This window comes from Daphnia magna, linkage group LG10, assembly GCF_020631705.1.
Source record: "Daphnia magna isolate NIES linkage group LG10, ASM2063170v1.1, whole genome shotgun sequence".
Taxonomy (NCBI): domain Eukaryota; kingdom Metazoa; phylum Arthropoda; class Branchiopoda; order Diplostraca; family Daphniidae; genus Daphnia; species Daphnia magna.
The window spans coordinates 7,283,841-7,310,854 of record NC_059191.1 but is presented as its reverse complement, the minus strand read 5'-3'; the positions used below and the strand labels follow the sequence as shown (position 1 = coordinate 7,310,854).

General features: G+C 40.8%; 6 protein-coding genes and 1 long non-coding RNA gene across 23 annotated transcripts; 2 read left to right on the top strand and 5 right to left on the bottom strand.

Moving 5' to 3' along the window:
- Positions 1–50: 50 nt before the first annotated feature.
- Positions 51–2,977, bottom strand: LOC116932074. 10 transcript variants are annotated; one of them, XR_006652493.1, is made up of 7 exons: positions 2,362–2,975; positions 1,294–2,183; positions 988–1,193; positions 743–929; positions 591–682; positions 339–420; positions 51–270 (listed from the first exon to the last, which is right to left on the bottom strand). It is a non-coding gene; the product is annotated as an uncharacterized LOC116932074 (long non-coding RNA). The 10 variants fall into 10 exon arrangements; XR_006652495.1 differs by having other exon boundaries at positions 591–653; XR_006652489.1 differs by having other exon boundaries at positions 591–799; positions 865–929.
- Positions 2,978–3,026: 49 nt separating this feature from the next.
- On the top strand, positions 3,027–4,333 carry LOC116924001. The gene is made up of 5 exons (XM_032930530.2): positions 3,027–3,188; positions 3,271–3,396; positions 3,480–3,707; positions 3,805–4,014; positions 4,103–4,333. The coding sequence occupies exons 1-5, from the start codon at positions 3,129–3,131 to the stop codon at positions 4,214–4,216; spliced, it is 738 nt and encodes a 245-aa protein (XP_032786421.1). The 5' UTR covers positions 3,027–3,128; the 3' UTR covers positions 4,217–4,333.
- Positions 4,334–5,103: 770 nt separating this feature from the next.
- LOC116924000 (mucin-2) lies at positions 5,104–6,855 on the top strand. The gene is made up of 6 exons (XM_032930529.2): positions 5,104–5,251; positions 5,359–5,475; positions 5,586–5,792; positions 5,874–6,086; positions 6,156–6,359; positions 6,426–6,855. Exons 1-6 carry the CDS (start codon positions 5,189–5,191, stop codon positions 6,687–6,689), a joined length of 1,068 nt encoding a protein of 355 aa, XP_032786420.2. The 5' UTR covers positions 5,104–5,188; the 3' UTR covers positions 6,690–6,855.
- An 810-nt stretch (positions 6,856–7,665) lies between these two features.
- Positions 7,666–9,571, bottom strand: LOC116923999 (mucin-5AC). Its single transcript, XM_032930528.2, has 6 exons — positions 9,431–9,571; positions 9,108–9,242; positions 8,799–9,005; positions 8,515–8,727; positions 8,234–8,437; positions 7,666–8,161 (listed from the first exon to the last, which is right to left on the bottom strand). Exons 1-6 carry the CDS (start codon positions 9,491–9,493, stop codon positions 7,850–7,852), a joined length of 1,134 nt encoding a protein of 377 aa, XP_032786419.2. The 5' UTR covers positions 9,494–9,571; the 3' UTR covers positions 7,666–7,849.
- A 324-nt stretch (positions 9,572–9,895) lies between these two features.
- LOC116932071 (opsin Rh4) lies at positions 9,896–14,617 on the bottom strand. The gene is made up of 5 exons (XM_032939791.2): positions 14,061–14,617; positions 13,409–13,539; positions 12,324–12,478; positions 11,108–11,951; positions 9,896–11,045 (listed from the first exon to the last, which is right to left on the bottom strand). The coding sequence occupies exons 1-5, from the start codon at positions 14,348–14,350 to the stop codon at positions 10,630–10,632; spliced, it is 1,836 nt and encodes a 611-aa protein (XP_032795682.2). The 5' UTR covers positions 14,351–14,617; the 3' UTR covers positions 9,896–10,629.
- A 4,419-nt stretch (positions 14,618–19,036) lies between these two features.
- Positions 19,037–23,397, bottom strand: LOC116932048 (melanopsin). The gene is made up of 6 exons (XM_045180609.1): positions 23,101–23,397; positions 22,726–23,040; positions 22,529–22,659; positions 20,390–20,544; positions 19,459–20,296; positions 19,037–19,374 (listed from the first exon to the last, which is right to left on the bottom strand). Exons 2-6 carry the CDS (start codon positions 22,974–22,976, stop codon positions 19,052–19,054), a joined length of 1,698 nt encoding a protein of 565 aa, XP_045036544.1. The 5' UTR covers positions 22,977–23,040; positions 23,101–23,397; the 3' UTR covers positions 19,037–19,051.
- A 139-nt stretch (positions 23,398–23,536) lies between these two features.
- LOC116932056 lies at positions 23,537–26,941 on the bottom strand. 8 transcript variants are annotated; one of them, XR_006652482.1, is made up of 9 exons: positions 26,622–26,937; positions 26,437–26,538; positions 26,297–26,371; positions 26,047–26,233; positions 25,841–25,984; positions 25,660–25,778; positions 25,332–25,587; positions 25,143–25,244; positions 23,537–23,827 (listed from the first exon to the last, which is right to left on the bottom strand). XR_006652482.1 is itself a non-coding variant. In XM_045180610.1 (9 exons), the coding sequence occupies exons 1-9, from the start codon at positions 26,754–26,756 to the stop codon at positions 23,801–23,803; spliced, it is 1,161 nt and encodes a 386-aa protein (XP_045036545.1). In that variant the 5' UTR covers positions 26,757–26,935; the 3' UTR covers positions 23,537–23,800. The 8 variants fall into 8 exon arrangements, 6 of the variants coding, with proteins under 6 accessions (XP_045036545.1, XP_045036546.1, XP_045036547.1 ...); XM_045180610.1 differs by having other exon boundaries at positions 25,143–25,258; positions 26,622–26,935; XR_006652483.1 differs by lacking the exon at positions 23,537–23,827 and adding an exon at positions 23,834–24,563.
- Between the last annotated feature and the right edge of the window lie 73 nt (positions 26,942–27,014).

Sequence of the window (27,014 nt, the reverse complement as noted above, 5' to 3'; positions counted from 1 at the left end):
CATTTAGATCAATGTTTCGCACTAATTGGAAAGGAAACCAACATACCGTTTTCCGTCAAATCAACTTCAGGATCGAACTGGACTCCGTTAAGACGGCGTTCAGTATCAGCAATGGTGGAAATAATATGTAGATTTTGCGACGCAACGCAACGCAACCCTTCTGCAACCTTATCGACGCTTTCACCATGGGCCAGCAATACCATTAGCCAAGTCTCTAAACCTTTAAACAATGGGCACTCCGTTTCTTATTTCATGGCATAATTTTTATTTCTGAAATGTTAATACTGCTGTGAAATAATTTGAATAATAAAAATTTGATATAAAACAGAATTGGTTACCTGATTCCTTGTTGAGTAATTGCATGCATAACAGCATAACAAATTCCCGGCACTGGAAGACCGCAAGCAAAGATTGCTGGGCCTATTCAAAAGTAATGGAAAATTCATTTTTGGATCAACCATTTCATTAATTTGACCCTGAACATATGAATACACTTCCATGTTTTCAAAAGTTAAGTGCAACAATAACATTAAGCAAAAAATCCACCTAAAAGATATCTGTGATTTGTTTTTGATTTCAATGCTGTTTACCTCCTGAAATTATAATAGCTTTGTACCCTTGTTAAAGCAGAAGGGAAGCTGGGGTTTTGTGGGCTAGAATATCAGATTCCACACATTGTTATCTGACTCAGTATTCAAAAACCTAAAATATAAATCTTTAATTAATAAATTTTTTTATATACCCACAGCTTTGTGGATGCTGGGTGTCTGCCTGGGAAGCTGAAAATTGTGGAATCAATCTCCACTTGTGAAAACAATTGATCTAAAGTAATAGGTCATGTGTTGTTTCATTTTACCAATTTACCATTTGTTTTACAAACCTAGTAACAGGAAACAAATATATCGTCCTCCAACTTTAAGTTTTTCCTGCTAATTTAAGAATACCAAAAAGACACTTTACTAACATGATTTCAGATTTATCAAATACCTTAAACATCTTTTTACATCTTTCCAATGACACTCAGCTGGCATCAAGATATCCTATGTTCCTTGTTCCAAGAGGTAGGAAAATATTGAGCATCAAATATTGAACATCAAATCTGATCGCTGGTATGAAGAAGAAATGAGAAGTCACTGTCAGTAAAAGAACTTGGTTATCTTGCACTTGTTACGTAACTCCTAGAAATCTAATTCCTGAGAAGTTTTAACAATTTACGAAAAATATGCAATATCAAATAAGGTATATAATGCCACCACAGACTGAATAATATTGGCAAAATGAAAAGAAATAAACCTTGAACTTTATGTCTGTCTTAATGCTTCCAGGTGATTTGAATACTGTGTATCCATATGAATTACTTTTTCTTTTAAGGAGGCTAGCTGCTGACACACTTCAATCTCTCTTTTCCTCATAGCTGCCCCATCAGTTTGGAGATCAGTTCGCAATACGATGGTTTCCCCATTTTACACACGATTTATTTATTTTATAGTCTTTGGTTTTCATTGCTTGATTCTTCGGAATTAACACACTTAAAAAACGTGACGTGGAAATCTTCCATTATGCCAGCTTTACAAAAACACTAATTCGGGAGCGGCTCCACGACAACCGGCAAAACGTCTAAAACATTTCTGAACCACTCCAAAACGTATGTTAAATTGCTATCATTACAGATAACGCCATTTAGATCTATTACAACTAAAGCCATCTATCGAGAGAAATATCTTTACAAAACGGGTCAGTGGTGTACTAAATCACCACATCTAGACAGAATCCCAATCGGGAAACTGAATCTTTTTCAACAACATTGCAGAGGTGACGACATGATGCAATAGAAAGTACCTTGTTAACGATCATGTCATCACCTGTCAAATAATGCAAATACATCAACTATTGTGGTATAAGCTATGGTAGATACCTTCTGCTCGTAGGTGTATTGCACCGACAGATTTTCAGTGCTCGACTGCATTTTTGGCTATTACCCGATAGGCTGCCGGTGCTCGTAGTACAACTTGCAGCTTGGGCTGGGGTCGTCAATTACCTGAGACCCGGCTTACTATCGGAAGGTACTGGCGCGAAACACGTATATATATTTTTTTACTTCACGCCAGTACTCGGTAGTTAGATGGGTCTCAGGTAATAAGGGCCAAGCATTACTTACAGCCTCACCAGTACAGCACATTTATCTATTTAGGTAAATCGGAATGAAAAACCGAAAAATCATCTGCATTACTGTTTTTCTTCAATAAATTTATACAAGCCTAAGATATTTTTCCAATCCACAACGCTTCATCCATTCAAATTACAACAATAATCATGGATTTGTTACTCAAGTGCAGAACCACTGGAACCACAACAACTTACCATTAAGTATGGTAAGTTGCCTTGATTGCCTTAAATTCTTCTTTTCTTTTTAACACTTTAAATTTTAAAAGTCTTTTTGTTTTTGTTTTTTTACTTTAAATGCCACTGGCCGTGGCTGGAGCCCCTAGAAAATCTTTCTTTAGTTCGATGACTTTCATTCACGTTCAGGTTCAGCCATCTATGTTAGCAGACTACCTTACATGTCAAACGAATAGCCGCTACGGCGACATCTAACGAACAAAAAGTAAGATTTCTTCCCTCCTGCGGTTACAAAAATTTCTTCCCTTCTGCGGTTACAAAACAATAAATAAAACATCTGTTACACGCTAAAATTGTTTGTTTTGCCACCGTGTGCAAGTTAAGTTGAAAAACACCATGGCTATTCATCTGATTCACCTGTTGGAACTATTTGCAAAAATGAGGTTTTGGTCGAATATCCCTTTTCCCTGTAGTTTTATATCCCGATGTGTTCGAATAATTCTTTGACAAATAAAAGTGGGCGTCAACCAAACTTGCATTGAAATTGCGATAATGACGTCTTCGTGGGCCAAATCATATTTGCAGATATTGTTATTTCCTTGCACGTGGCTATACTACGTGACCCGAAACACTTCTAGCCAACAAGAAAGAAAAAGTTGAATCAATTTCTTGGTATAAAAGACTCTCCGACGACGCAATTTACGGATACAAGTTTTTATACTTCTTAGCCCTTAAGTCGATATCGAAAAGCTGATACTGCCTAATCGTTGCTGGTTATTTTATTAACCATGTTCCGCTTTTGCTTCTTGTTACTAGTATCTTGCAGCTTCATTGCTGCATCAGAGGAGGTACATATTTCAATGTTTTGAACAAAACGCTTACTTAAAGTAAAGATACCACACTTATTTAATATGTCGAACATTACGATAGATTCTCGACAGGCAGACGACTTACACTTGCGTTGGAACATCACCTGCTATTTTAACTAACCCCGATGGCACCAAAACATGCTCCACCTTCTTCGGAACCGCTTCCACGGGCTATCCCATTTATAAGGTAATCCTATTGCATATACTAGGCTGTAGCTTCCAACCAGCATCCAACATTTTTATGAAATTTTTTTTCCCTAAATTGTGCAGAACATTCATATGACTACTGGCGTCGTTTCCTATGTAGTCCAAACCGGAGTGAATTCCAGCGGTCAGCCTATATATAGTCCTAGCAACCAATACGGACAACTGTTGAACACGACCACCACCACCCTAGCTCCCGCTACCTGTGCAGGAACGATCGTCCCCAATATCGATGGAACCAGATCTTGTTCCGTTAAAATCGGTACAGCGGCCAGCGGCTTACCCATATTTAAGGTATACGAAAGAACTGCTTAAAAGGCGAAATTCGACCAGATTCAACTTCTCTCTTGCTGGCATCCATCGTATATACTTTATTTGGATTATATTACAGGTTACTCACATGACTACTGGCGCTGTTTCATACATGGTGCAGACTGCTACAAGCTCAACCGGCCAACCTATTTACAGCCCGAGTAATCAGTTAGGACAGTTGTTGACACCTACGACCTCCTGCTCCGGCACTTTGGTCACCAACAATGATGGGTCGAGATCTTGCGTCGTCAGAACTGGAACATGTTCAACTGGCTATCCGATTTATAAGGTAAAAATAATTGTTTATTTTTTAAATATTTCTGCATGTTGTTTCTAGAGCGAAGTCTGGTTTTTATTGAAATTGAACTTGTTTACAGGTGACCAACGTTAACACGCAGGTGGTAACTTACGTCTCGCAAACTGGCGTGTCTTCAACTGGTCAGGCGGTTATGACCGTTACGAACCAATACTGTCAGCCACTGTCTGGTTAAAGTTGTCTAAAGAGACTGTGTTACGCTAACCTGTCAATTGAAATGCTGTCAATGTCAATGTTTGAAATTTTGAATCCCAATTTGAAATGAAAAATACAAAACAAATTCACAGATTAATTCTATCACTTGCCACTTCTATTTTCATTTATGTTCTCTGTATAATAGGTGCATACATAAATAGTTTTTGCGTTAAGTTTGTTGTAGATAACAACCGGACAATGTGGTTTTAGCGCAACAACTTTGAATTCGAATAACTCAAAAACTAAAAGTCTCACATGAAAACGCAATCAATTTTCGTAATCCTCATTTAATTAATAGTTTGCTGTATTTAGATTTTAGCAAAAAATGAAATGAGTCCGACTTTAAGCCCTGACTTCTTCTTTAAAAAGTTAGGCTTAAAAATTTGACTTGGAATTCGATAAAACCTATAACCTGCTTTGACCAAAATTAAACGCTGATGCCGAATAAAATATTTGTTTTCCCGCCAATTAAGTGGTTTATAAATAAAACGGAATCAAAATGATTTTTTAGTTGCTCTTTGAAAAAAATAATTCCCTTTCAGAAAACACAGCGGAAAGGTGGGCATTTTAATGATCTGTTGACTGATTGCCTTTTGTTGGCTGTTTCTCGAAACTCCGAGCAATTATAAGACTTAAGTACATGTACGTCAAGTTCATTTTGGTTTCCTATACTTCTCCACCTATCCATCTGCGCAGAATTATGTTTATTCTCCACCGTCTGTATTTCACCGCATCCAGATGTGGGTTTCTATCTACAGACGTCGTCAACAAAACCACTCTTTTGTGCGATTCTTTATTTGCGTCATCAAATTCACCTTGAACAACCACAAATAATCGATTTACATCTCCAACACTTATCATCTAAAAGGTATATAATACGAGTGGTCGCACCTTCACTGGCAGCTTCATTTGCCGAACGAAATTCTCAACCGACCTGCATCGCCAAACCGAAATGTTTCGCTACGGTATCTTTTTGCTGATTGCTTGCAGCATTGCTGCTGTTGCTGCGGAACAGGTAAGCTTAATCACAAGAATTGTTTTCTTCGTGAAATTCTCTTCATTCGACTGTGCTTTCCTATTTATCTTCATTTTATTGCATCAAATTTGTATTCGAATAACTAGTGGGATATCGAAGATCGTCAATTAACATGCGCAGGTACTTTGGTTACCAATGCTGATGGAACAAGATCTTGCGTCACTCAAATCGGTGTCTCTAGCACTGGTTATCCCATCTACAAAGTAAGTAGCTCAACATATACAGATTCCAAATTAGAAGCTGGACATTTTTGTTCACCAAGGTTATTAAGCAAGAAACTGGTACTCTCCTATAACATTTATACGTTCAAAAGGTGTACAACCAAAATACTGGTGTTACGTCTTACGTAACACAAACCGGCGTAAGTGCTACTGGCCAGCCGGTCTACAGTACCTCGAGCACGTATCCGATGACTACCTACGTTAATACTTGCTCGGGAACCATCGTGACAAACAGCGACGGTACCAGATCTTGCGTCACTCGCGTCGGAACATCTAGCCTCGGCTACCCCATCAATACAGTATAACACAAAATCTCCAAAACTATAATTATAACATTAGTTAAAGAAAACCTATATAGAATATAAAATTGTCCGGAACAGGTTACGAATCTGAATACCGGCGTCACGTCTTACGTTACTCAAACTGGAGTTAACACGAGCGGTCAGCCCGTCTACAGCGTGACCCCCACTTATCCCGCAAGCACGACGACAGCCGCCACTACCTGCACTGGTACAACGGTAACCAATAGCGACGGAAGCAGGTCTTGCGTCACCCAGGTGGGAACCTCCAACACTGGATATCCTATCTACCAGGTAACTTATAGCCGAAAGTGTACATGCTTTACCTTTTGGGCAATTACATTCTGTAATGTTCTTCTTCAGGTGACCAATCTCAATACCGGCGTCACAAATTACGTGCAACAGACCGGAACCAACACTAGCGGCCAGCCCGTCTATTGTACGCCCACCACGTATCCTGTTAACACCAACTACGTTTGTTCTGGCACTTTGGTTACCAATAGCGATGGCACTAGATCTTGCGTCACCACAGTTGGAACTGCTACCAACGGCTATCCTATCCAACAAGTAATACATCAAGACCTTCTGTATGGAAATCATATTGTTTTGCTTAATTTGATACTTGTGATACAGGTTACCAATCTGAACACCGGAGTCACTAGTTATGTAACGCAGACTGGTGTTAGCTCAACTGGTCAGCCTATCTACAGCGTCAGCCCCTATTACCCTACAAATAATGTTGCTCCGGCTCCAGCTCCAGCTCCAGTCCCAGCTCCTGCCCCAGCCCCAGCCCCTGCTCCGGCTCCGGCTCCAGTAACTCTCGCTCCTGCTCCGGTAACTCCGGCTCCGGCTCCTGCCCCAACAGCTGCCCCTGTTCCCAATCCTTTCGTCTACTAGATTCGTAACAACGTTGCATCGCCCCTGACATGTCGCCATCTATAAAATAACTACCTAGTATTCAGTATGGTTGACAGCCAGCTGTAAAATATTGTCAGTAGTGGCATTTGATGTTTACGCGATTAGTGTTAAATTCTCCTGAAATACACAGCATCAAAAAATGAAATGATTGATTTCTAGTCCGATACACTGTCAGTAGTGGCATTTGATGTTAACGCGATTAGTGTTAAATTCTCCTGAAATACACAGCATCGAAAAATGAAATGATTGATTTCTAGTCCGATACAATGTACGTGTTAAGAAGATTACCCAGAATTAACTGGCCATCAATTGTTGTACGACTCGACGAATGAAATATGTCAAGTCTTTACATATTCCACAGGTCACGTATACGTTACTAAACCTATTGATGGCGAAGAATACCTATGACAAGGACTAATATTAGAACAGACTGACATGAATCCCGTTAGATCTTGTCTGATAGGCTAACAACCAGCTCTAACACCATCACACTTCCGTCAAAAAACGAGATTATGCAACAACGATTCTGCTCTCGTTAAGGTAATGCGAGATGGATGCACCGGCGTTTTTATATCTAAGTGTGCTGTCTCTTACCATGCTTCACCTTCGAATTAAAAGTACCGGAGTTGCTGATTGTTTCTTTCTCATTTCACATTCTTGTCTAGGAGTATAGTCTTTGCTCAGTAACAATCTTTATCAATATAGTTCCATCGTTCAGATCCTTTCGTCTGTAGTCTAAACAGCACCTAAGATAGACCTTCGAGCATTTGGCTGAAAGGGGTTGGTATAGCTGTTCTCGCACTCCTCGTATCATTAGCATAGGTGTTTTCCGATTTTTCTTTACAAGACTTTTTCCACTTTCAATGGTAAAAGAAACTTTTAGAAGTACATCGAAACCCTGTGAAAAGATCTCCTATATTACTTTATCTTATAATGATGTTCGGAAAATCACAAGTTGCTGCTTAATATCCCAGTGTATTTTTAAAAGAACTGCATGTTAGTCGAGTCGCTGTATGCACATTTGACAAAACTATCATCAGTTTGAAAGACAATTGTAGCCAAAAGCTCCATAAAGCTGATGTTTTTCCCGTTTCAATGAAGAAGATGGTAGACAATATTTGACGGTCATGATCAGGTACCTAATAGACGAAAGGATTGGGGACAGGGGCTGCGGTGACAGGAGCTGGAGCAGCGGTTACGGGGGCAGGAGCAAGTGTTACGGGAGCAGCTGTAACCGGGGCAGCGGTGACGGGGGCAGCTGTAACCGGGGCAGCAGTAACCGGGGCAGCTGTAACCGGGGCAGCTGTAACCGGGGCAGCGGTGACCGGAGCGGGAGCGGGAGCAAGGGAGCCAGTAGGGAAGTAAGGTGTGACACTGTAGACGGGCTGGCCAGTTGAGCTAATGCCTGTCTGTTCAACGTAGCTGGTGATGCCGGTGTTCAAGTTCGTAACCTGGAAAACAATTGGAGTAATTCATTAGTAAACAGGATTTTATAAGTGAACAGTTGTGGTTGTGTTCTTTACTTGGTAAATGGGATATCCATTGACAGACGTGCCAACTTGTGTGACACACGATTTGGTGCCATCGCTGTTGGTGACCAATGTACCAGAGCAAGCGAACGTAGTGTTAACGGGGTAAACACTGGTTGTGCTGTATACAGGCTGGCCAGATGTGTTAGTTCCGATTTGTTGTACGTAGGTGGTGATGCCAGTGTTCAAATTGGTCACCTATTTAACGGGGGGGAAGAGAGATTAACGAACAAGTATTACCACAGAAAATAATGCCTTATAAAATAATAGTTTACTTGGTAAATGGGGTAGCCAGTGTTCGACGTTCCCACTTGGGTGACGCAGGATCTGCTGCCATCGCTGTTCGTGACAATGGTACCAGAGCAAGTGGTGGCAGCGGTCGTGGTTCCACCCTGGTACGTAGACGTGGTGCTGTATACAGCAGTACCGGTGGAGCTCACACCAGTCTGTGTTACGTAAGAAGTAACACCTGTGTTCAAATTAGTTACCTATTTGAACAAGAAATGTAATAAACATTTAATTCATCTGTCCCCCTGCCAAAGAATAAGGTAAGTTTTACGGTGTAAATTGGGTAGCCCAGGCTAGAAACGCCAACTTGGGTTACGCAGGATCTTGTGCCGTCACTGTTGGTAACCAACGTTCCCGAGCAGGTGTTGACATATGTGGTCATAGGATAGGTGCTAGAAACGCTGTAGACGGGTTGGCCGTAAGCGTTATAGCCCGTCTGTGTTACAAACGAGGTGACTCCGGTGTTAAGATTGGTCACCTATTTCCCAAACAGAAAATAATTTAGACTCAAAGGCAATCATGAAATGAATAGGGTTAATTGGGATAATAAAGTTCTCATTTGCATTTAGGAATGTCTTACTCTGTAGATGGGATAGCCGGTGCTGGAGACGCCAACTTGGACGACGCAGGAAGTTGTTCCGTCAGCATTACGAACCAGAGTGCCCGAGCAAGTGTATTGCCTCTCTTCAATTTCACCCTTTGGAACAACATTCCACTGTAAAAATTCAAAGGATTCTCTATTAACAATCAAATTGGGAAAGATATTCGTCTACTCGACTGCAACTTCAAATTCTCTCGCAAAGGGCACACAGAAAATAAAATGTGTTACAATTATACAAGGAAAATACCAACATTGTTAAGTTAAAATGCATTTTCCAATAATTAACTAATGACTGTATTTACCTCCTCCGCTGTAGCGGCAATAACGCTGCAAGCGATCAGCAATAGGACACCGTAGCGGAACATTTTCTTTTGATTAGTCGTCTAAATCGGGAAGTGATTCAGTTGAAACGAGCTGGACAGGCTTCTGGCATTTCGGAGATATTCGTGCGCGTTATATACCGTGCACTTTACGCTAGTTGAAAGGCAAATCGATTATTTGTGGTTGACCACCAAGACGAGTTTGTAACTGGCATCGGGAACGGACATATGGCCTAGCATTTATGCCACATCTTGTTGAATTAAAAAGATGTACGTTGCTGACCCCGTCGATTATAAAAGATTAGAAAACGTTGTTGATGCGAATTTCGACCATTTCTTCACATGTTTACAGCTGAAAAAAGAAGGTACTCGTTCAACCGGCATTGAGTTCATACTTCCGCGGTCGGGAAGAAAAACACATTTTCAAATTCAATTAGACCAACAAAATTGCATCTTTCCTTTAGTATATTTGACGCCAGTATTCACCAACAATATTTTTTTTTCGATTAAACATGTTAAGCCTAGTTTATTTCCAAAATGTAGACATCAAAACAGGTCGTAACTTTTAGTGTTTGTTTGCCGGTGTGATTCGCACTGGTATGGGCCATAAACAACTGGTGCTGCTCAAATTATTGCGAGACTGAAATCATGAAAGGAATCTCATCTTCTCAATACAATGTAAGCCAATAGGAAACTATATGCTTAAGGCAGGTAATTCATTGACGGGAATGTGCGCATATACCTCCCAAATATTTATCCTTTAATTGCAGTCTAGTTCTATACCACACGTGCATTTACCAATCAACGATTTCCGTATATGGCTTCACTGTTAGAAAGTCGTATTGTCAGGTTTGGGGACATTTGTTTGTGTGATTAAATTAAAATGGCTTTCTTCGTCCGGGTCGTGACTAAAATCCTTGATGTCTTAAAATCCTTTCATTCGAGGAATTCAAATGCAAACCGTTTAACTCCACCGGCCAACGACGTGTCTTTGCCTGTTACATATTTGCTACAGTTTCTTTTTCTTTCTTTTTTTCGCAAGACGAAGTTGTTTTGGTTTCTGTACGCCAGCAACAAAACCTGCAACACGAATATCAGACATTGCAAAAGAAAACAAGCCAAAATGTTGCAAATGCAAAAACCCGCAAAGGGATTATACATCAATTGAAGGAGACGATTAACTAGACTAAGTGGACTCCTAGGCGTTTTAGATCTCTAGCGGCGCTTTCTGGAGCTTGGATCTGTTGGTCGCAGGATTTGCTTAGCGTTAAGCTTCCAGGGACATCCCTTGATCTTCTGGAGTAAAGGAAGAGATCCGATTCGGAAACTAGTCGTCTCGGATACTTTGCGAGACAAACTCGCACCGAATGTTCTACTTTCGGGACTTGACTTGAATTTCCTTCAGTTGGCTTTGTCGGGTTGCACGAAGAAACATCGTTCTCTTCCTCGAGCACGATCAGCCGCATCGAGGACGATTCAGCAGGCAGCGAACGATGGCTGTATTTGCTGACTACGCTCGCCCTCCGCCGAATCCTGCAACTCCTTTGATAATTCAGACTATTGTTGCGCTTCACGCAAGATTTTGTTGATTTTTCATCTAACCCCAGAAATTTAAAACATGAACTAAATAAATTATTGATGCACAAATCTCTTTGTTACCTCCACCTGGTTGGTGATGATTGCCGCGTCCAAGCAATTTAGTGTTTACCAAATGCTTCGGACTGAGCACTGAAGACGATGAGTCATTCAATTTATTGGTGGTCGATTCAGTCGAATTGATTTTGATGCTGTCACTCAAAGAAGAGAAGACGACATGTAAATTACTACGAGCTGGATGACCATTCTCGTTGACTGGTCTTCTGATGTCTATCATGGCCGTGTTATTGGCTCCAGCACGAATGACGCCATTGACGCTGGTGTCGGCACTTTGACTGCGGAAGAACTGGCGAACGGAAGAACGGAATTCAGGGCTTGAGAATCCATAGATCAGCGGATCGAAAACAATAGCTGTTTTGGCCAGGAATGCGGGAATGGCTGTGGCCATGGGGGAGAGCTTCTTCGGCTCTCCGTTCTCATCGACCGGACCAAACTGGCCAATGAAACTGACAATGGCGTAAGGCGTCCAGGCTGTGTAGCAGAGCATAGCTAGAGTCAAAATATTCAGCGCTGTCCGGATGTCCGTTTGCCGACGTCTTTTACGGAACGACACGGTCGTTTTGCTGAATAATGTCCTGCCATCGCTTGTCATAATCAGCCGGGTCATTTCCTTGGAAGAGCGAACGATGAACCGGAAAATGGACGCGTAGCAAAATGTCAAGATGGAAATGGGAATGACGAATCCGAAAAAGAGAAGGTACAAATAGTAGAGGCGATTGGAGAGCGTCCGCGTTGTATAATCCCACGAGCAGGTGACCAATACTCCTTCCGGAATAAATGAGGACCAACCAAAGAGCCATGGTGGTGTAACAAGCGCAGCACAATGTAGCCAGATACCCGCACAAATCTTTACAAAAATAGACAACTTGTTTTTCGAGATTATCAGTTATAAAGCCGCTAATAGAAACGGAAAGGCATGCCACACATAATTGCATGCATCAGTGTTGTCAGAGGACACACATCATTCCATATTAAGCAAACAGATCAAAGCTGCTGTGACATGTTTGCTCGTAACAGGGGCTGTAACCATCAAAGCAAGTTAGCTGGATAGTTGTAGAGTTGATCCCTTGTGATAGATTTACATCAAATGAATTGCTCTAGGATAATTTGAAACCCAATCTTAAAGAGCTGATGCAGAAAGACACAATTTCCGAAACAGACACTTACATATTCGTACACTCTATTTGAACGCTTGAATGAAAACTGATTGCTTGCATACGTTTTGGGCTTGCCGACGAGTAATCCGCCACTTGGCCACGGACGGACGGCAGCTGCTGGACGTGATGACAATGTAACGTTCGCAAGCGATGGCCGACAGTGTGATGATGCTGTTCAGTCCGAAAAAGGCCACCCCCATACCGTACAAGTTGCATCCTAAAAATGAAAAAAGAAATGTTCGATGTATAGACGATCAGAAGACGTCACGTACGTTATCGATTTGCTTGTTTCCCCGTGACAGAGATTTCTGCACTTCCTACGCATCTGTATAGGACACAGGCATTGTATTATTGTGAAGGGTCTAACGTGTACAACACAACGATGATGAGATGGAATACTACGAGACATTTCCTACATGCCGCCTTCGTTTGTTACACAGACTGTGCTACTAATAGGACGCGATGAACTCTGGGTAATTCTGCTGATGTCGACCCATGTCCCGAACGGAAACTCAAAACGTAATTATAGGTAACTAATATATGGAATCCTTTTGCACAAAGGAAGCTTTTCACTTCCAATTAAACGCAATCAATAGCCTTAATAGGCCCTCGCAACATCAAACGCCATTCGTTGTTTTCACGTCCCTCGTGCTCTGTTTGCTCCCTTTTTATTTTTTGGTGTCCTCATTGTTTAGAGTAAAAACCATAAGGGCACCATCATTGGAAAAAGAAAAAGAATTGGCAAAACCAAAAAAATAAAAAAGAAAGAAAACTGGAAACTCATCTTGAAAATGCGCTGGGCTCATCAATCGGTTGACTGAAATCTTTGATTGTTCTCATGCTGGTGCCGTTCTATTTTCCGCCAAATTCACGTTTATCACACAACAAAAAGTGGCAAAGAGGGAAAAATAGGCTTTAGAAGGCCCGAAGGCAAATATATACAACCGGAAATTGTTCGCCAAAAACGATGCGCACTGTCACGAGTTCATCGCAACTATTGCTGATCAAATCATTCCATACAACTGACGGTAAACAAGAATATCGATGGGGGACAAAGAAAGGCTAGATCGATATCAATCAAATCCATTGACACGTGTTCTCGTTTTATGGGGGGCGTTCGAAACTGTTTGGATAGGTAAATACATACCGGTTTGGCCGAAGGACCAGCGGCCCCGAAAAGCCGAATAGACTGCCAATGGGTGTAGGCAGCAGGCGCAAAAATCGCAAATCGTTAGGTTAATGATGAACACATTAGCTGGCGTCCTCAGCCGTTTGAATCTGCGAGGGTTAGATACAACAAGTAAACACGACATTAAATAATTGCAAATAACATTGAAACTTAATATAGAAGAAGAATAAGGCATTGTAAAGGGCACAGGAAGAGTATAGACGAATCGTTATTCGCCATCAAAACTTGCCAGTTGATCGAATTTTGATGGTTATTGCGTATAGAGCGAGCTGATTGGTCGGAAACTCGATCCTGATCGAAAAAAACCTTTGCGGGTTCATTTTTTTTTCATGCTTGCGGGCTCAATCTATGCGGAAAAGGTTTCCATTCTTTACACACACTCGAGAACTCTCGTTACCGGCGGGTCAAAATTTGTTGATTTTCCTAAATCTATTCTTCCGGGCTTCCGCCTCCATTTTCTTGTTACTGACTGAAAATTCTCGCCCATGGCAATCTTTCAAAGGCCAATTTTACAACGCTCACCCACGATCGTCTCTTTATTTTGAAATTCGTGGTACGTAAAGGGTCATCACAAAAATTGAAAGGTTTCCTCTTTAAAAATAAAAATTACCTCGAGAAGACGTAGAAGATTGCGGAATTGGCGGCGACACCGAAAAGGACAACCAGCGTAAGAAAGACGCCAAGCGTGATATGAATCCAACGTGATATTTCGTTCTGTTCCAAAAGTTTTCGCTGTTCCGGTGTCCACAACGACAGGTCCCAATCGTCCCATTCAATCATCGCACACGTACCGTTATTACCACTTGCAACCACTGCATCGTGACTGTTATTGGCCAGGTCGGCAAAGTGATCCCAGCTACTGCTATTCAAGATTGATGCTGGTGCACACGACCCCTCCATCTTACCTACCAACCTCTTCTAAGTTGTGGTGGGCGTCCGAGAGTCATCGAAACTCGACATCTTCAGTGCGAATGCCGGAAAGAACTGTATGACTTAAGTTTGATTAGGTTGCAATCAGGACGATACACTAATTGTTGTTGGAAGTACTTTTGCGGGATCAATAATACCTGAACACTAGCACTCACGCACGAACGAATGATTGAGTGTGTCAATGTGTCGATTCACGCCCTTAAAAAAATCCATCAACGGAGCGACGAGTTTGTTGACAGAGAGCCTCAAAAGAGTCGAGCCGTTGAGTTCAACTGTCACCCAAGTTGTGATATTTCATTGGGATATATGTGTGTCTAGTGTTCGTACCGACTAGGCTGCTTTCGGGATGGACTAAAGAAGCGGAAGCGTATGGAATAGAAATGGTGGGAGCTGGTGATGGTATGGAACAAGATTTCTCCTTAGCGGATGGGTGGAAATCGTTGCGCGCGCAATACCGATGGACCGCACCATGGCTGGGTACTTAAACTAGGCCAAACTTCCGTATGAATTATTCACCTATATATTTAAAAAAAAGAGAAACATCATTCTGATAAACAAAAAGAAGACGACATCAAGCATTCCGGAAGTTATGATGTGCTATTCCAGCGTACAGTAATATCTTGTTTTTAGGTTAGAAGTGTATACTTATACAGATCTCGTGTTACACCGATGTTTCCCTCCCTATGTACTACATCATACGCGGATGGGTACGCTCTCGTTTTCCTCTTGAATTTTTGAACAAGTTAATGACTTGAAATGATGAAAACACGTTCCACCACTCGGGTTGCTATTATTATATTTACGCGTCTCTCCGGTTACTCTGTCTTCATCTGTAGCGCACGTCGCTGCTGCATCCAATTGTTTTTCTCCTGTCTTCAGATCATCTCCGAACAGCTCTTTCATTAATTTTTATTATTACTTGAATTAAAGTCATTTTCCTTCACAATTATTGAACAACATTTTTAAAGATTATTATTATTTTTTTAAAGCTTTTATCATGCAGTCTGCAGCCGGGGATGTTAGCCAGACAAGAAACATTGAGAATGGATACTAAATACGTAATAACTATTGGCATTTCGGAGACTAGCGTCGGCATTATTAAGAAATGGTTGTCATTTCTCAGTCATTGGGTTAGCCAACTGAAACAAGGACCGCAATAGCTGGTTCTTCTCATCAGTTTGAAGTGATTTTTAGCCATCACTCGACTGTGTTGTCATAGTAGCAAATCAAAACAGTCGTTTTGTTAAAAGATGTGCACTGAGTATATATTGTGTACCCGATTGTGTATACTTAATCAGCCTTATCGTACATTTCAGCTTCTATTCATCCCCGTGCGTAACGACTATAGATGCTGCCTTGTCGCCACAATCACGCGATCAATAAATCTGCGAAACGACGACACTGCCAAATCCAGTCTGTTCCGTTCGGGACGGATTTTCCGTGTCAAACCAAGCGCTAATATCGCGAAAGAAACGGAAGCACTCTTTGCCGGATTGGTTCAGACAGTCAAGGAAATTTTTCCTTCCGCTTCCGTTCTTAATCTATAACAACATGTATTTCTCATCTCCTGTCTTCCACCTATTTTTCTTGCTCATATTCATCAAATTTCGTTTTCCTTACCATTTTGTTGTTTTCATCTTCCCCTACGGGTTCATATTTGGAAATCAAAAAAATGTTTTCTATTCAGTCTAATTGGAGGTCTCTGGGTCTAACAGTCGATGACGACATGATTCCGTTTTATTCAAAAACCGTAAAACTCAAGGGAGAACTGATTTTTTATTTGATCAGCGTTATAACAGGTTCGAATGCTGAGTTGAAACTTAAAATCCGATTTTGTGTGTGAAAAAAAAAATGTGCTCTGTATTCTTCGTTCTGCCAACCTTAAAAGAGAATCGATCGATGGAATTTATCTTCTAAATCACGCATATATAGCGGCATTTTACGTTATCATAATTGACTTCGGCAGCAGGGAAGTTTGTGATGCCTAAGCAAAATGTTATCTCCGTTTAGGCATGTGGATGGAACAATTAGATAATTCTAAGGGTTTAGTAAGAGATGCAAAGCAGAAAGAACTCATTGTCATCATGGAAACAATGAAAAAGACATTCTAGTATAGAAAACGGACGTGATCTGATAAGCTATAATAATCTCGTGGAATCAAAAAAACATAGAACCTTCTTTCCTATATATGCTAACAAGGACACAGTCACATGCTCCCATTACGTATATGATAAAAACAATAGATTAATTAGGAAGCGAACTACAGTGCGTAATTGATTCAACATGGCATTCAACTGTCAATGACAATCAACTTGAAGTGGGTTGTCAATGAAATGTACGCGATATTGAACGAAAGTTTCACAGCTGTCCGTTTGGGTTACCTATACTCACGCCAATCAAAGAATGATTTGACTACTTGGTTGGGCAGCCCATCGTTAAGTACTTACAGGGCGTTTATAATGATGCCAGACAAAGTAAATCTGTTTTTTTGGGCCAACGTTATGGGGAAAAAGGCCATCAAAGCGTCTAGTGTTTAATTGGCTTAGCAGCCATCTGTTTCTTCCATACTACAATCGTCCACATCAAAGACCTTTTGCCTCGTTTTTAGAATCAACGTTCTATGCTTTCTCTGAATATAGATGAAAATGAAACTGACATAATAGCGAAACATCCACAGAATGTCTCGAACACACACAAAGGAAGATTTTTTTTTTTTCGGAAGGGAAAATTTTACATCAAAGGTTTGATTATCCGTACGTCCAAAAAGGGGTGGTGCTCTTCTCTATAATATTCATCGGGCAAAACATGTTTGAGCGATGATAAAAATACGGCCGATAACATAATAATATTTGTTAGGCTATAGCGTCCGAATTCAATGTGCCAAACGAATCAAAGGTGACCGGGTTTACAAGCACAGCCCAATCAAATCAATATTACGTAAGGCTGCTGGTATGCATCGGTTGGCATGTCTGTAAAAAAAAATTTAATATTCATTTGCCCCGAACAAACTTCCATATGATAAACTGTGTGTGATCGAAAAGAAAATAAAATTCAACAACGTCCCCAAAACCTATACAGATTTTTCATTATAACTCGAATATAATGCCTTAAAAGACGGAAAATTCAAATGAACCCGTTTGACTTGCTATTATTCTGAAAATTTCATGGACATATCCCGGATGATTCAAGTAAAAAGTAAATCCAACCGTTGAATAATAGCTAAGAGGTTCAGCCACAACATAAACAATGTACGTTTTACCTGCATAGTTTCTCACACCGGTTGGGTCGAGTTCCATGCAAAATGCAACCGTATGCTTTCAGGTCATGTACCCAAACTGAATAACACATGAACTGGTAAGAACTATGTAGACTACACACACGTGAACGACAATAAATTAGTTATGGTTGATAGGAAGGCTAACATAAACATAGTATAGTCCCATTTACGTATTCGCACTTAGGCCAATAATCAAACCCATCCAAAATTCAAGAAAAAGAAACAGATGGAACAAAATAATGTGGCTAAAAGAAATCACACGCCACTGTTTACATAATCACAAGGTTTTGCCAGTGTTAAGGACGAATAAAAACTGGATGGATAACGAACAAGATAAATAGAAAGAAAACGTGTACATGGTATTCTATATTTCTTAAATGTTCTCTTACACCACACACTGTGACAATCAAAGCGAACGCTTTCGGTAGCAAATTTGTTCCATCATAATGTCACGGGCTTAACATTCCATTCAAGAGGGCCTACGAAATCCCACGATACTGGTCCCTGACTAATGATCCCTCGGTGTAAACGAGTCTATTCTCTTGGCTTGATTAATTAGACGTTCTTCCAAACATGTTTACATTCACTAGGAAAATCGCAAGACATTCCAAGTTGATTTGTTTACAAATCAGTTGACACATTCTGTTAGATGAAGATTCTCTCACAGCTATGACCTATGACGTGCATTAATGAGCAGAAAGCTCCCACGGCAGCCCACGCAACCTTTTTGAATTTTCAAGCCCACTAGCACGGGCCGTAATGTTTCTTTTATATTCGTCATCGGAATGAAGCCTTTTACAATCTTCAATAAAATACTGCCTTCTCTTCGACGAGTTCGCAGACCTTTGAAAGAGCACGGCTGTACTCGGATAACCATGGTTTCCACAGCTACCAAACCTTTTAAATATTAATGAAAGGAATATTTAATAAGATCTCCTTTTTTCATACGTTTTCTTTTTCTTTCGTAGATTTGTTCTTGAATTTTCTAGCTTCACCTGCTATGTACGTCACATATGTAAAATACGGTGTTAAAGTTTTACAGTGATTTTCAACAATCATTTCTAGACAATGAGAAACGAAGCAACGGAGATAATCGCTGTTTCATTCGAATAAAGAATGTGGGATTCTTCCTAGACCATATTTGCACGGGTTACATTCCTGATCTAAAAAAACTCGTTCGCTCACTGCTACGGAAACAATGGCATTCTTTTCTTACGTAATTCGACGCAAACATGACATTCCTACCTCCCTAAAGGAAAAAGAAAGATTCAACATTTATTGGGTAATTTCTGTAACGAATACGTCATTTGAATTTGTGATTAATATTATTAAATAGAAACACGGTATAGATAGTGTGCGTTAAGAACAAATCTGATCACGGAAGAGCTTCTTAATCACCGATCAAAGGAAGTGCTTACAGATAAAAATCGATGAGTGTCTGCCCATTTTTCGTGGCATCGCATCAGATCCGCCTCGGAGGAACGTCTCTGTTTCTCCGGCTTCCCCGTGGCATCCCGCACTTGATTGTTACTGGGCATTTGATGTTGATCAAGAATACGGAATTCTTTTTCATTGTGAGGGATTTCCAGCGAAAACAAGTTTACGGATGCCTCTTCCGGCACCCCCTGACTATCTTTGTCTTCTCTCAGCCGAATGCTTTTTCTGTTCGAACACTGGAAGCTGTTATTTCGCTTGATGCAGGATTTTCTCAAACCGCCTGATTGAAATAGAAAAATAAAAACAAAACAAAAATATTCGCGGGTAGAAGAAACAACTGCTTTAACCATATTCAATGCAATACCTCTGATAAGTTGTTGGTTGATGTCAGGCTCAGTTGAAAGACGAACTTGTGGACATTGATGAATCGCCGTTAAAGCAGAAGGATCGTTTGACGATTGGCGATAAATCGGTTCTTTCTGATTCGTTCTGACACTGCGACTGCAAGACGAAAAGACCAACTGTGAACTGGCACGAGGCGACCTGGAATTCCGCATCGCTGTCCTCGTGCTAGCCATCATCATGTTGTTCGGTCCGGCACGAAACCCGTTGGCGCTGCTAGACAGACTTTGTTGGCGCAGGATCTGTCGTACGAAAAATCTGAACTGCGGACTGGAGAATCCATACACGAGTGGATCGAAGACGATGGCAGTTTTGGCCAGGAATGCCGGAATCGAAGTCACCATAGGTGACAGATTCATCTGGCCGTCTTCACCAACTGGGCCGAACTGGCCAATCAGGCTGACAATGGTATACGGCGTCCAGGCAGTGAAACAGAGGATCGCCAGCGATAAAATGATAAGGGCAGCTCTGACATCCGTTTGCCTCCGCCTTTTACGGAACGATACTGTCGATTTGCTGAATGATGTCGAACCATCGCTAGTCGTAATCAATCGGGTGATCTCCCTTGAAGAGCGTAAAATAAATCGAAAAATTGCCGCATAGCAGAAGGTCAAAACGGAGACGGGTAAGAAGAATCCGAAAAAGAGGAGGTAAAAATAATAGAGTCGATTGGATAGCGTCCTCGACGAGTAATCCCAAGAGCAGGTCACCAAAACTCCTTCCGGCAGATAGGATGACCATCCAAACAGCAAAGGTGGAGAAACGAGAGCGCCGCAATGCAGCCAAATAGCAGCACAAGCCTGTCGGATTCAATAGGTAAATTGCTCTCATGTCATACCCACACAAAATCGACAAGAATATCAGAACCATTCGGCGTTAATGATTTAAATTACCCTTTGTGCTTGCCGGCGCGTGATGCGCCACTTGGCCACGACTGGCCGGCAGCTGCTCGACGTGATGACTATGTAACGCTCGCACGCAATGGCAGACAGCGTGACAATGCTGTTGAGTCCAAAAAACGCCACCCCCATGCCGTACAAGTTGCATCCTAAAGAAAGAAAATGTATCAAGAAATAATGCGTATACAGCCACCGTCTCTTTGTTTATGTTCACGTTAATTAAAATCCTTTGAGCGCTTCATAAAAAGAATACAAGCAGTCTCCTGTTACGTAAGCTGTTTTTCGTAAATATGTACAGTACACGTGCAATCTTGGGATGTGTCGACTTTACGAGCTCGTCAACTTCGCATTCGATTACAGATTATCGTGCAGCAAGGACAAGTAGAGGCAGGGAACATGTTTTTTATTCACCGATTCTCCCGAGATCCTTTTTTTTTCCCCTTCCTTTCTTTCAAAGACAAAGATGGAGCGAGTAAACAAAACGGCACGTGGCACCAATGAAATGAAACTTTCGTGGGACGCACAGCTGATCGATCCTCTACCGTGCTCATGATTTCTCGTCAAATAAGTGAGTCAAGACTACGTCAGTGTATATCGCCGCATCAAGGCAACATGCCTTACCAACGTCACGTGTATCCGACTCGTTTGTAGGCGTCTTTTTCAGGGTAACCTGCTCTATCTTATTTTGGCGACCATGGAGACACCGATGACTCGAAGCGAACATCGTTACCTGGAATGCCTACCCACTTCTGTATGAAAGACAACAATCCTAACATTTAAGAAGAAGCATTCGGAATGAACAGACAACCGTGGGATGAATCCAAACTTTTTAACAAACCGTTTCCATTTATAGGACATTACGAGGAAAAAGTTAATGCTGCGTTTTCTGTAAGTTTACGTGTGAAAAATGTTAGCAATGTTCGTAACAAGTTCACTGGGCTACCAATTGAAATAGAATTGGCAATCATCTTAAACAGAATTGACCCAGATCCAATTGAATTGAACTGGAAACCTTGACCGCACCCCAACGAATAAAATCTATTGAAACGTTTTCCAGTCACATTCGAAATGCGATGAATTATTTTAATAATAAATATTACAAATTTAATCTAAAAAAGAAAAGAAAAAAGTCAATACGACAACCCATACAATGGCAAAGTGGGAAAAAAGAAAAAAGTTCTTGTTAGACGAGAATCGAATGTGGACTCTGTGGATGAAGACGCATTCAAACTTCTCTTACGGATGCACACTGCGTAATTTGTTGCTGACACTAGCAACATCAAATATGACGATGGCAACAAAAGGACCTATCTGGTGGGATACAAATATGTCTAACGCACAAGACTTTTTTCTGCAGACACAGCCTACTCTATTTATCGAAGTTTGGCACACTGCTATCATTAACAAAAGGCTCCCTTATTTACAGATCGCCAAAATATTCGCGTATTAAAGAAGTTCTTCCATGCTGGGTGCTTTTTACATGTCCTACCTTTTAGACTAGCATAGCCGGCTTTAAAAGTTGCTCTGACGTTGGCCCTTTATTCTAAGCATTTCCACTGTTCATTCCTGTTATTCGGCTGCAGTCTCGGGATATTTCCTATTCTTGAACTGAACAGCCGAGCTTCTCCTCATTAAGCAGCTCCCATCTTGACTATTGGTTTGCAAGAAATGGATGCAAATGCAAAGGGAAGGACGATGGATTCTCTGAGTGTAAACGAGGATCGATGAGATGAGTGGAAGTGGTGCTCCAAGTTGGAAACAAGAGTGCGCGCTTCACTGTTTGGAGTCAACGTTCAGCCAGCCACTCATCATCAGCGTCACAATAGTTTCAGCAAGTTTCCAGTTCGTTTAGAGACAATCCATAGGCTTCCAAGCATTCAAACTACACTCATCTTGCTTTTTTAGCTCGTATTAGCTCTATTAACACTGCGGGCTTTTCCCTCAAAACCTCAGTTTCCCTTTACAAATTAATTTTAACAAGGAAATGATGAGAGGTTAAACGTGCCCTACTTTCAGCCTCGCCATTTCGATTTAGATCAAACTGACGATAATAAACTTAACCGTTCTAAATGCGCATATAATCTTAAAGAATTAGAATTTTGCATTACCACAGTATCGTTAAACAGAGCTTACCTGATTGGCCAAAGGACCAGCGACCCCGGAAAGCTGAGTAGACGGCCAACGGATGCAAGCAGCAAGCGAGGAAATCGCAAATGGTCAGGTTGATGATGAAAACATTGGCCGGCGTCCTCAGGCGTTTAAATCTGGGAAGAAAAAAAAAATTAAAATTATGCTCCATACAATAGGTAATTAAACGTCATTAAGCGTACCTTGAGAAGATGTAAAGGATTGTGGAATTGGCGGCAAATCCGAAGATGACTATAAGACTGAGAAGGACACCAAAAGCCACATGAACTTCTCTTGGTATAACGCCCTGCTCCAGAAGTGTGCGTTGTTCCGGCGTCCACAACAATAGGTCCCAATTGTCCCAGTCGATTGACGTCCCGTTAATCACGTCATTAACATTAAGTTCAGCGGTGGTGGGCATCCAAAAATCCTCCCTGTCTTTGCTATTTTTCATTTCTGCTATCAGACGTCAGGATATACTTCAGGTTTTGCTCCAACTTAACGATACTGGCACAGCACTGGATGATTGATAGCTACTGCGTTAGCACAGACCCAGAAATCAAGAAATAGGTGCTCACTGTCATCGGTGGTTCGACTGTTCCAATTCATATTGACATCAGCAACAATCAGCCACCATCAATCTGGAACAGTCGTTGGCGGCCCGGTAGAGGGGTGTGCAAGTTGAACTTCGCGAACGTGAGTTACCGATTCTTTCTTAAGGGAAGGAAGGGAAACAAATTGAAGAATCCGCTGTGTGTGTGGGAGATGATGCGCGCGCACGGCTCGTTGCAATCACAATTTGTAAATGGATGCATACATTTTTTGTTGTCTATTTTCCTGTTCCTTACAAATTCTTTTAAAAGTTCTGTTTTGCTAAGCCTCTACATCTGTTTTCCACGTTAAGCATGAAGGTCGGTGGTTCTAATTACAACATCTGCAACAAGGAGATTAAAGGGCATGTCGCAAAAGCTTGTCCAGAAACCTGGCCATTCCTACAAAACTTACGTATGCAAATTTAATATAAACAACCTTTATTGTACCAGCTCCTGTGTTTCATAATTTTGCATGTTGATGCAGCATTCCCGATCCAAGTAGTAGGCACATTTGGGTTTACGGAACAAAACAAAAAATTCATGATAAAACTCCAAGGTAAAAGAGTCATTTCTAGTTCATGAAATCTATGAAGGAAAAGAAGGGAAAGAAAGCGAAGATCAATGAAAGCAAGCCACAGACAAACAAAACTAACAAAACAGCAGAATTTTTGGTTAGCTGGGATGCTCACCTATCAGCGTGCAGAACGTGAAACTAAAAGGAAACAAACAAAAGAGGAAAAATGAAAGAGTGGCACATCGACGACAATAAAGAAACCAAAATTACTCAACGGAGAGGCGAGGACGGGCTTCGATCGATTATTTAAAGATTCGACACCATGTAAAGGTTTTTCCGATCAACAATCTTCAATGATGTCTAGGAGGTGTAGCAAGTCAGATACGAATTTCAATTCGCGATCAAAAGGTAGACACCAAAAGAAATAAAGTCCGCAGAAAATTCGATCGTCTTTGTATGGCACTCCTATTTCTTACGAGCCGATATGAGATTTCCAATCGTTGTTACATTGAATTCTCACCCCCCCCCCCCATGGCAACCGCTGTCAATAATTCGATTACAAGCAAGCAAACCAGCAAAATCATTCACACGCTTCATCGGAATCTGTCCAATACAATCTTATGACAAAAATGTGCTGCGCGCTCGTATTCCGTCTGCTCACGCGTTCACCATTTAGTATAATCGTGAACACGGGCAGAATCATTGATTTACCCCCATCGCAGCTTTTTTTTTTTTTTTTTTAAGATATTAGATGTTAAGATCTTTAAGAAATACTTCAAAGACTTCCGTTGGAAGGTACGTTTTTAGTGGCATCCACCAAAATGGGAGGGAAAAATATCGTTGAAGGTTTTAAACTTCAAAAGGTTTGATTACATCGGCTTCTTTAGGGACCACTACGCGGTATTAATCAACGTAGAACGGATCTTCCACAAACCTTTCGTTTACAATGTCCATCATCCAGATTCATAGATAGTTGCGTAAGTGATATGAATGGGGTTCGGCAGGTTGACGTGATGCGCACATGAAAACGCGATAAATAAAAATAAATAAAACGGATGGATTGAGTAATTGAACCAAAAGTGGAGAATTTTTGACACGATAGCGTCTACGCTGAAACGGACAAGCGGATACGCGGAAAGTAAACACTGCTCGTATAAAGAAAAACGCCGCAATCCACAAATACCTACGAGAGAACTTGGATAGCTGAAATCCTGCGATACAAGTTTATCATTTAAAAAGACTCACTGAAACGAAATGGCAACTGCGGTGTTTGATTGTCTTCTGTGTGTAATGGAACGATAACATAACAAATTAGCTAAACTCAGTAATTCGAATCTACACCTAATGCCTTGCAATTTTTGGGAGAATAACATTAAACTAAAAACGAAACGAAACGCTGACATGACTTTTCCGCATCTTAAGTGTACAAAAATGAGAGAATTTCAACTTAAACGTCTGTCACTGAAAACTATCAGTTTTCAAAGACATTACGGTATCGGGCAAAAGATGGTACCTTGCGAGGATTAAACAATGGTAGACAGGCATTGGTCGATTCATCTGTTTCCTCGAGGTTGTTTTTACTGCCACTTTGATTCAAAGAAAGACTTCCATTCACCTGCACAGAAGACCCTACATTTCAAATACGAAAGAAATCGACAATTCATTGCTAAAGACAGGCAAATCAATGAATAGAATGTGTTACCTTTCGATGATATTTGTATTGCATCAGAGGGCATTCTCTCACTAACGTTAGTAATTGATCCCGTGTATCGGCGAGAACGAGGCAAGAATTCCCGCGGTGTAGTATAACTCTTGAAACCGTAAGCAACAGGTGCCCATGCTTCTGTTGTGACCACAGTGGTTGGAGTCGCATTGTTAAGCTGTAGCTTCGGCTTAGTAGCTTGGCTCTCTGTGGACGACTCTCCAGGGAATCGGTTAAATCCTATCGGACGAGTTAACTGTATCAAAGAAATATAATCGCAAGAGCGGCATGATAAGGGTTGTTTGAATGTTCAAGGAATAGGCTTTACATCGAGGAGAACGTGGGATTCACCGCTTCTCATGTCCTCCGTATTTGCATGATCTCCCAACATCGCTTGCTGTCTTTGGGTGTAGGAACGTAATTTTTTAAGTAACTTTTCTTTGGCATCTACAAATAAAATAAAATAAATTAGAAATGTTTGTACTGTGTCAAAGAAGTTGCTGCTTTACTTAATGTGGTGGTTAAAAATTCAGGACAATCCTTGACAATTTCTTCAAATGTATCTTTTAGAGTTGCTTTAACCATCTGAAAAAATTCACTTGCACCATGTGGGTCATTAAGGTTGCTCTTTTCTATTGACTGGTTGGGAGACTCTGCTTTGCAAAAGTAATCAGGTAAACAAACAAAAAAGAAGAAAAGAAAAAAAAAAAAAAACCTTTGGGTGACAACCATAATGGGTTGTCAGAACTTTGATCACGATGAACACAAAGTAGGTTGCTTTGTAGTTCTGAACTATCAAAATTTTTCCTGCATTTCTTAGCCAGAGGCTGCAGAGAACAATTGTTACTGCTGGTACTTTTTCTTTGAACATACCTGTGTTTCAGTGGAATACCCAAATCTCCCTACAGGTTTAATACAAAAAATTTTGATTGCTAAAAAGTCTATCAAATGGCATTTTTAAATACAAACGTGGGTGGATTTTTTAAGTTTAAGGGTAAAACTTGTTTCACACGTGGGGATTCCTTCAGCTTTTTGGAAGCCTTTAGTAAAAATACCAAAAGAATGCAATTTATTTTCAGCTTTTGCTAAAGCTGGTAAAACTTACCAAAACTTTTGATGAACTTGGCTCAAAATGCTTTTCGTATTTTGTTTGGCTTTTGTTGAAATGTAGAGATCTATCTTTTGTATTCACAGAATTACTGGTTTCCTAATTTTTTCAAAGAGTAATTTTGATCACATAATTTGAAGAACAGAGAAGTCTCCTATAGAGTTGCCACGACAAAATTTTACCGCCATCCCAATGCTTGTAGCAGCAGAGGTATACTGATGAGAAGATTGGCGTTTATTATCGATGGGCCATGCAACAGGTTCAATTTTCTTTAGTCTGTTATTGCTGTACACGTTCTTGGGAGGCTCTCTATTCATTTTGTTTCGATAGGGATCAAGATTACCAAACAGTTTGATAAGCTAGTCAGTAACTACAGCATTTGCAGCAATTCGCCATGTAATTTTTGAATGATGTCCAAGATGGCTGACACTTTCTAGAAGCATGAAATATGGAATAAGGGTTAGCAACTTGATGTCCTAACCGGTCCTAGCTACCACACAAAGTACTCTTCTTTTTTTTTTAGCAAGTTGGCAGTCGGCACGAGAGCAGGGTTTTTTTTTCATTATTGCCTGTCT

What these genes read in the sequence shown, in the direction of transcription:
- LOC116924001 (XM_032930530.2), top strand. Translation starts at nt 3,129, where the DNA reads ATGTTCCGCTTTTGCTTCTTGTTACTAGTATCTTGCAGCTTCATTGCT. An exon ending in GCGGCTTACCCATATTTAAG is followed by an intron (nt 3,708 to 3,804) that starts GTATACGAAAGA and finishes ATTATATTACAG; the next exon opens with GTTACTCACATGACTACTGG. An exon ending in CTGGCTATCCGATTTATAAG is followed by an intron (nt 4,015 to 4,102) that starts GTAAAAATAATT and finishes ACTTGTTTACAG; the next exon opens with GTGACCAACGTTAACACGCA.
- LOC116924000 (XM_032930529.2), top strand. Translation starts at nt 5,189, where the DNA reads ATGTTTCGCTACGGTATCTTTTTGCTGATTGCTTGCAGCATTGCTGCT. An exon ending in CTGGTTATCCCATCTACAAA is followed by an intron (nt 5,476 to 5,585) that starts GTAAGTAGCTCA and finishes TACGTTCAAAAG; the next exon opens with GTGTACAACCAAAATACTGG. An exon ending in ACGGCTATCCTATCCAACAA is followed by an intron (nt 6,360 to 6,425) that starts GTAATACATCAA and finishes CTTGTGATACAG; the next exon opens with GTTACCAATCTGAACACCGG.
- LOC116923999 (XM_032930528.2), bottom strand. Translation starts at nt 9,493, where the DNA reads ATGTTCCGCTACGGTGTCCTATTGCTGATCGCTTGCAGCGTTATTGCC. An exon ending in TTGCCGCTACAGCGGAGGAG is followed by an intron (nt 9,243 to 9,430) that starts GTAAATACAGTC and finishes GAATTTTTACAG; the next exon opens with TGGAATGTTGTTCCAAAGGG. An exon ending in ATGGATATCCCATTTACCAA is followed by an intron (nt 8,162 to 8,233) that starts GTAAAGAACACA and finishes ATTGTTTTCCAG; the next exon opens with GTTACGAACTTGAACACCGG.
- LOC116932071 (XM_032939791.2), bottom strand. Translation starts at nt 14,350, where the DNA reads ATGGAGGGGTCGTGTGCACCAGCATCAATCTTGAATAGCAGTAGCTGG. An exon ending in ATCTTCTACGTCTTCTCGAG is followed by an intron (nt 13,540 to 14,060) that starts GTAATTTTTATT and finishes TAACCCTCGCAG; the next exon opens with ATTCAAACGGCTGAGGACGC. An exon ending in TCATCACCAACCAGGTGGAG is followed by an intron (nt 11,046 to 11,107) that starts GTAACAAAGAGA and finishes TTCTGGGGTTAG; the next exon opens with ATGAAAAATCAACAAAATCT.
- LOC116932048 (XM_045180609.1), bottom strand. Translation starts at nt 22,976, where the DNA reads ATGAAAAATAGCAAAGACAGGGAGGATTTTTGGATGCCCACCACCGCT. An exon ending in ATCCTTTACATCTTCTCAAG is followed by an intron (nt 22,660 to 22,725) that starts GTACGCTTAATG and finishes TTTTCTTCCCAG; the next exon opens with ATTTAAACGCCTGAGGACGC. An exon ending in CTGGTCCTTTGGCCAATCAG is followed by an intron (nt 20,545 to 22,528) that starts GTAAGCTCTGTT and finishes TTCTTTCTTTAG; the next exon opens with GATGCAACTTGTACGGCATG.
- LOC116932056 (XM_032939775.2), bottom strand. Translation starts at nt 26,756, where the DNA reads ATGAATAGAGAGCCTCCCAAGAACGTGTACAGCAATAACAGACTAAAG. An exon ending in CAAGTTCATCAAAAGTTTTG is followed by an intron (nt 26,372 to 26,436) that starts GTAAGTTTTACC and finishes TTTTTACTAAAG; the next exon opens with GCTTCCAAAAAGCTGAAGGA. An exon ending in AATACAAATATCATCGAAAG is followed by an intron (nt 25,259 to 25,331) that starts GTAACACATTCT and finishes TTTGAAATGTAG; the next exon opens with GGTCTTCTGTGCAGGTGAAT.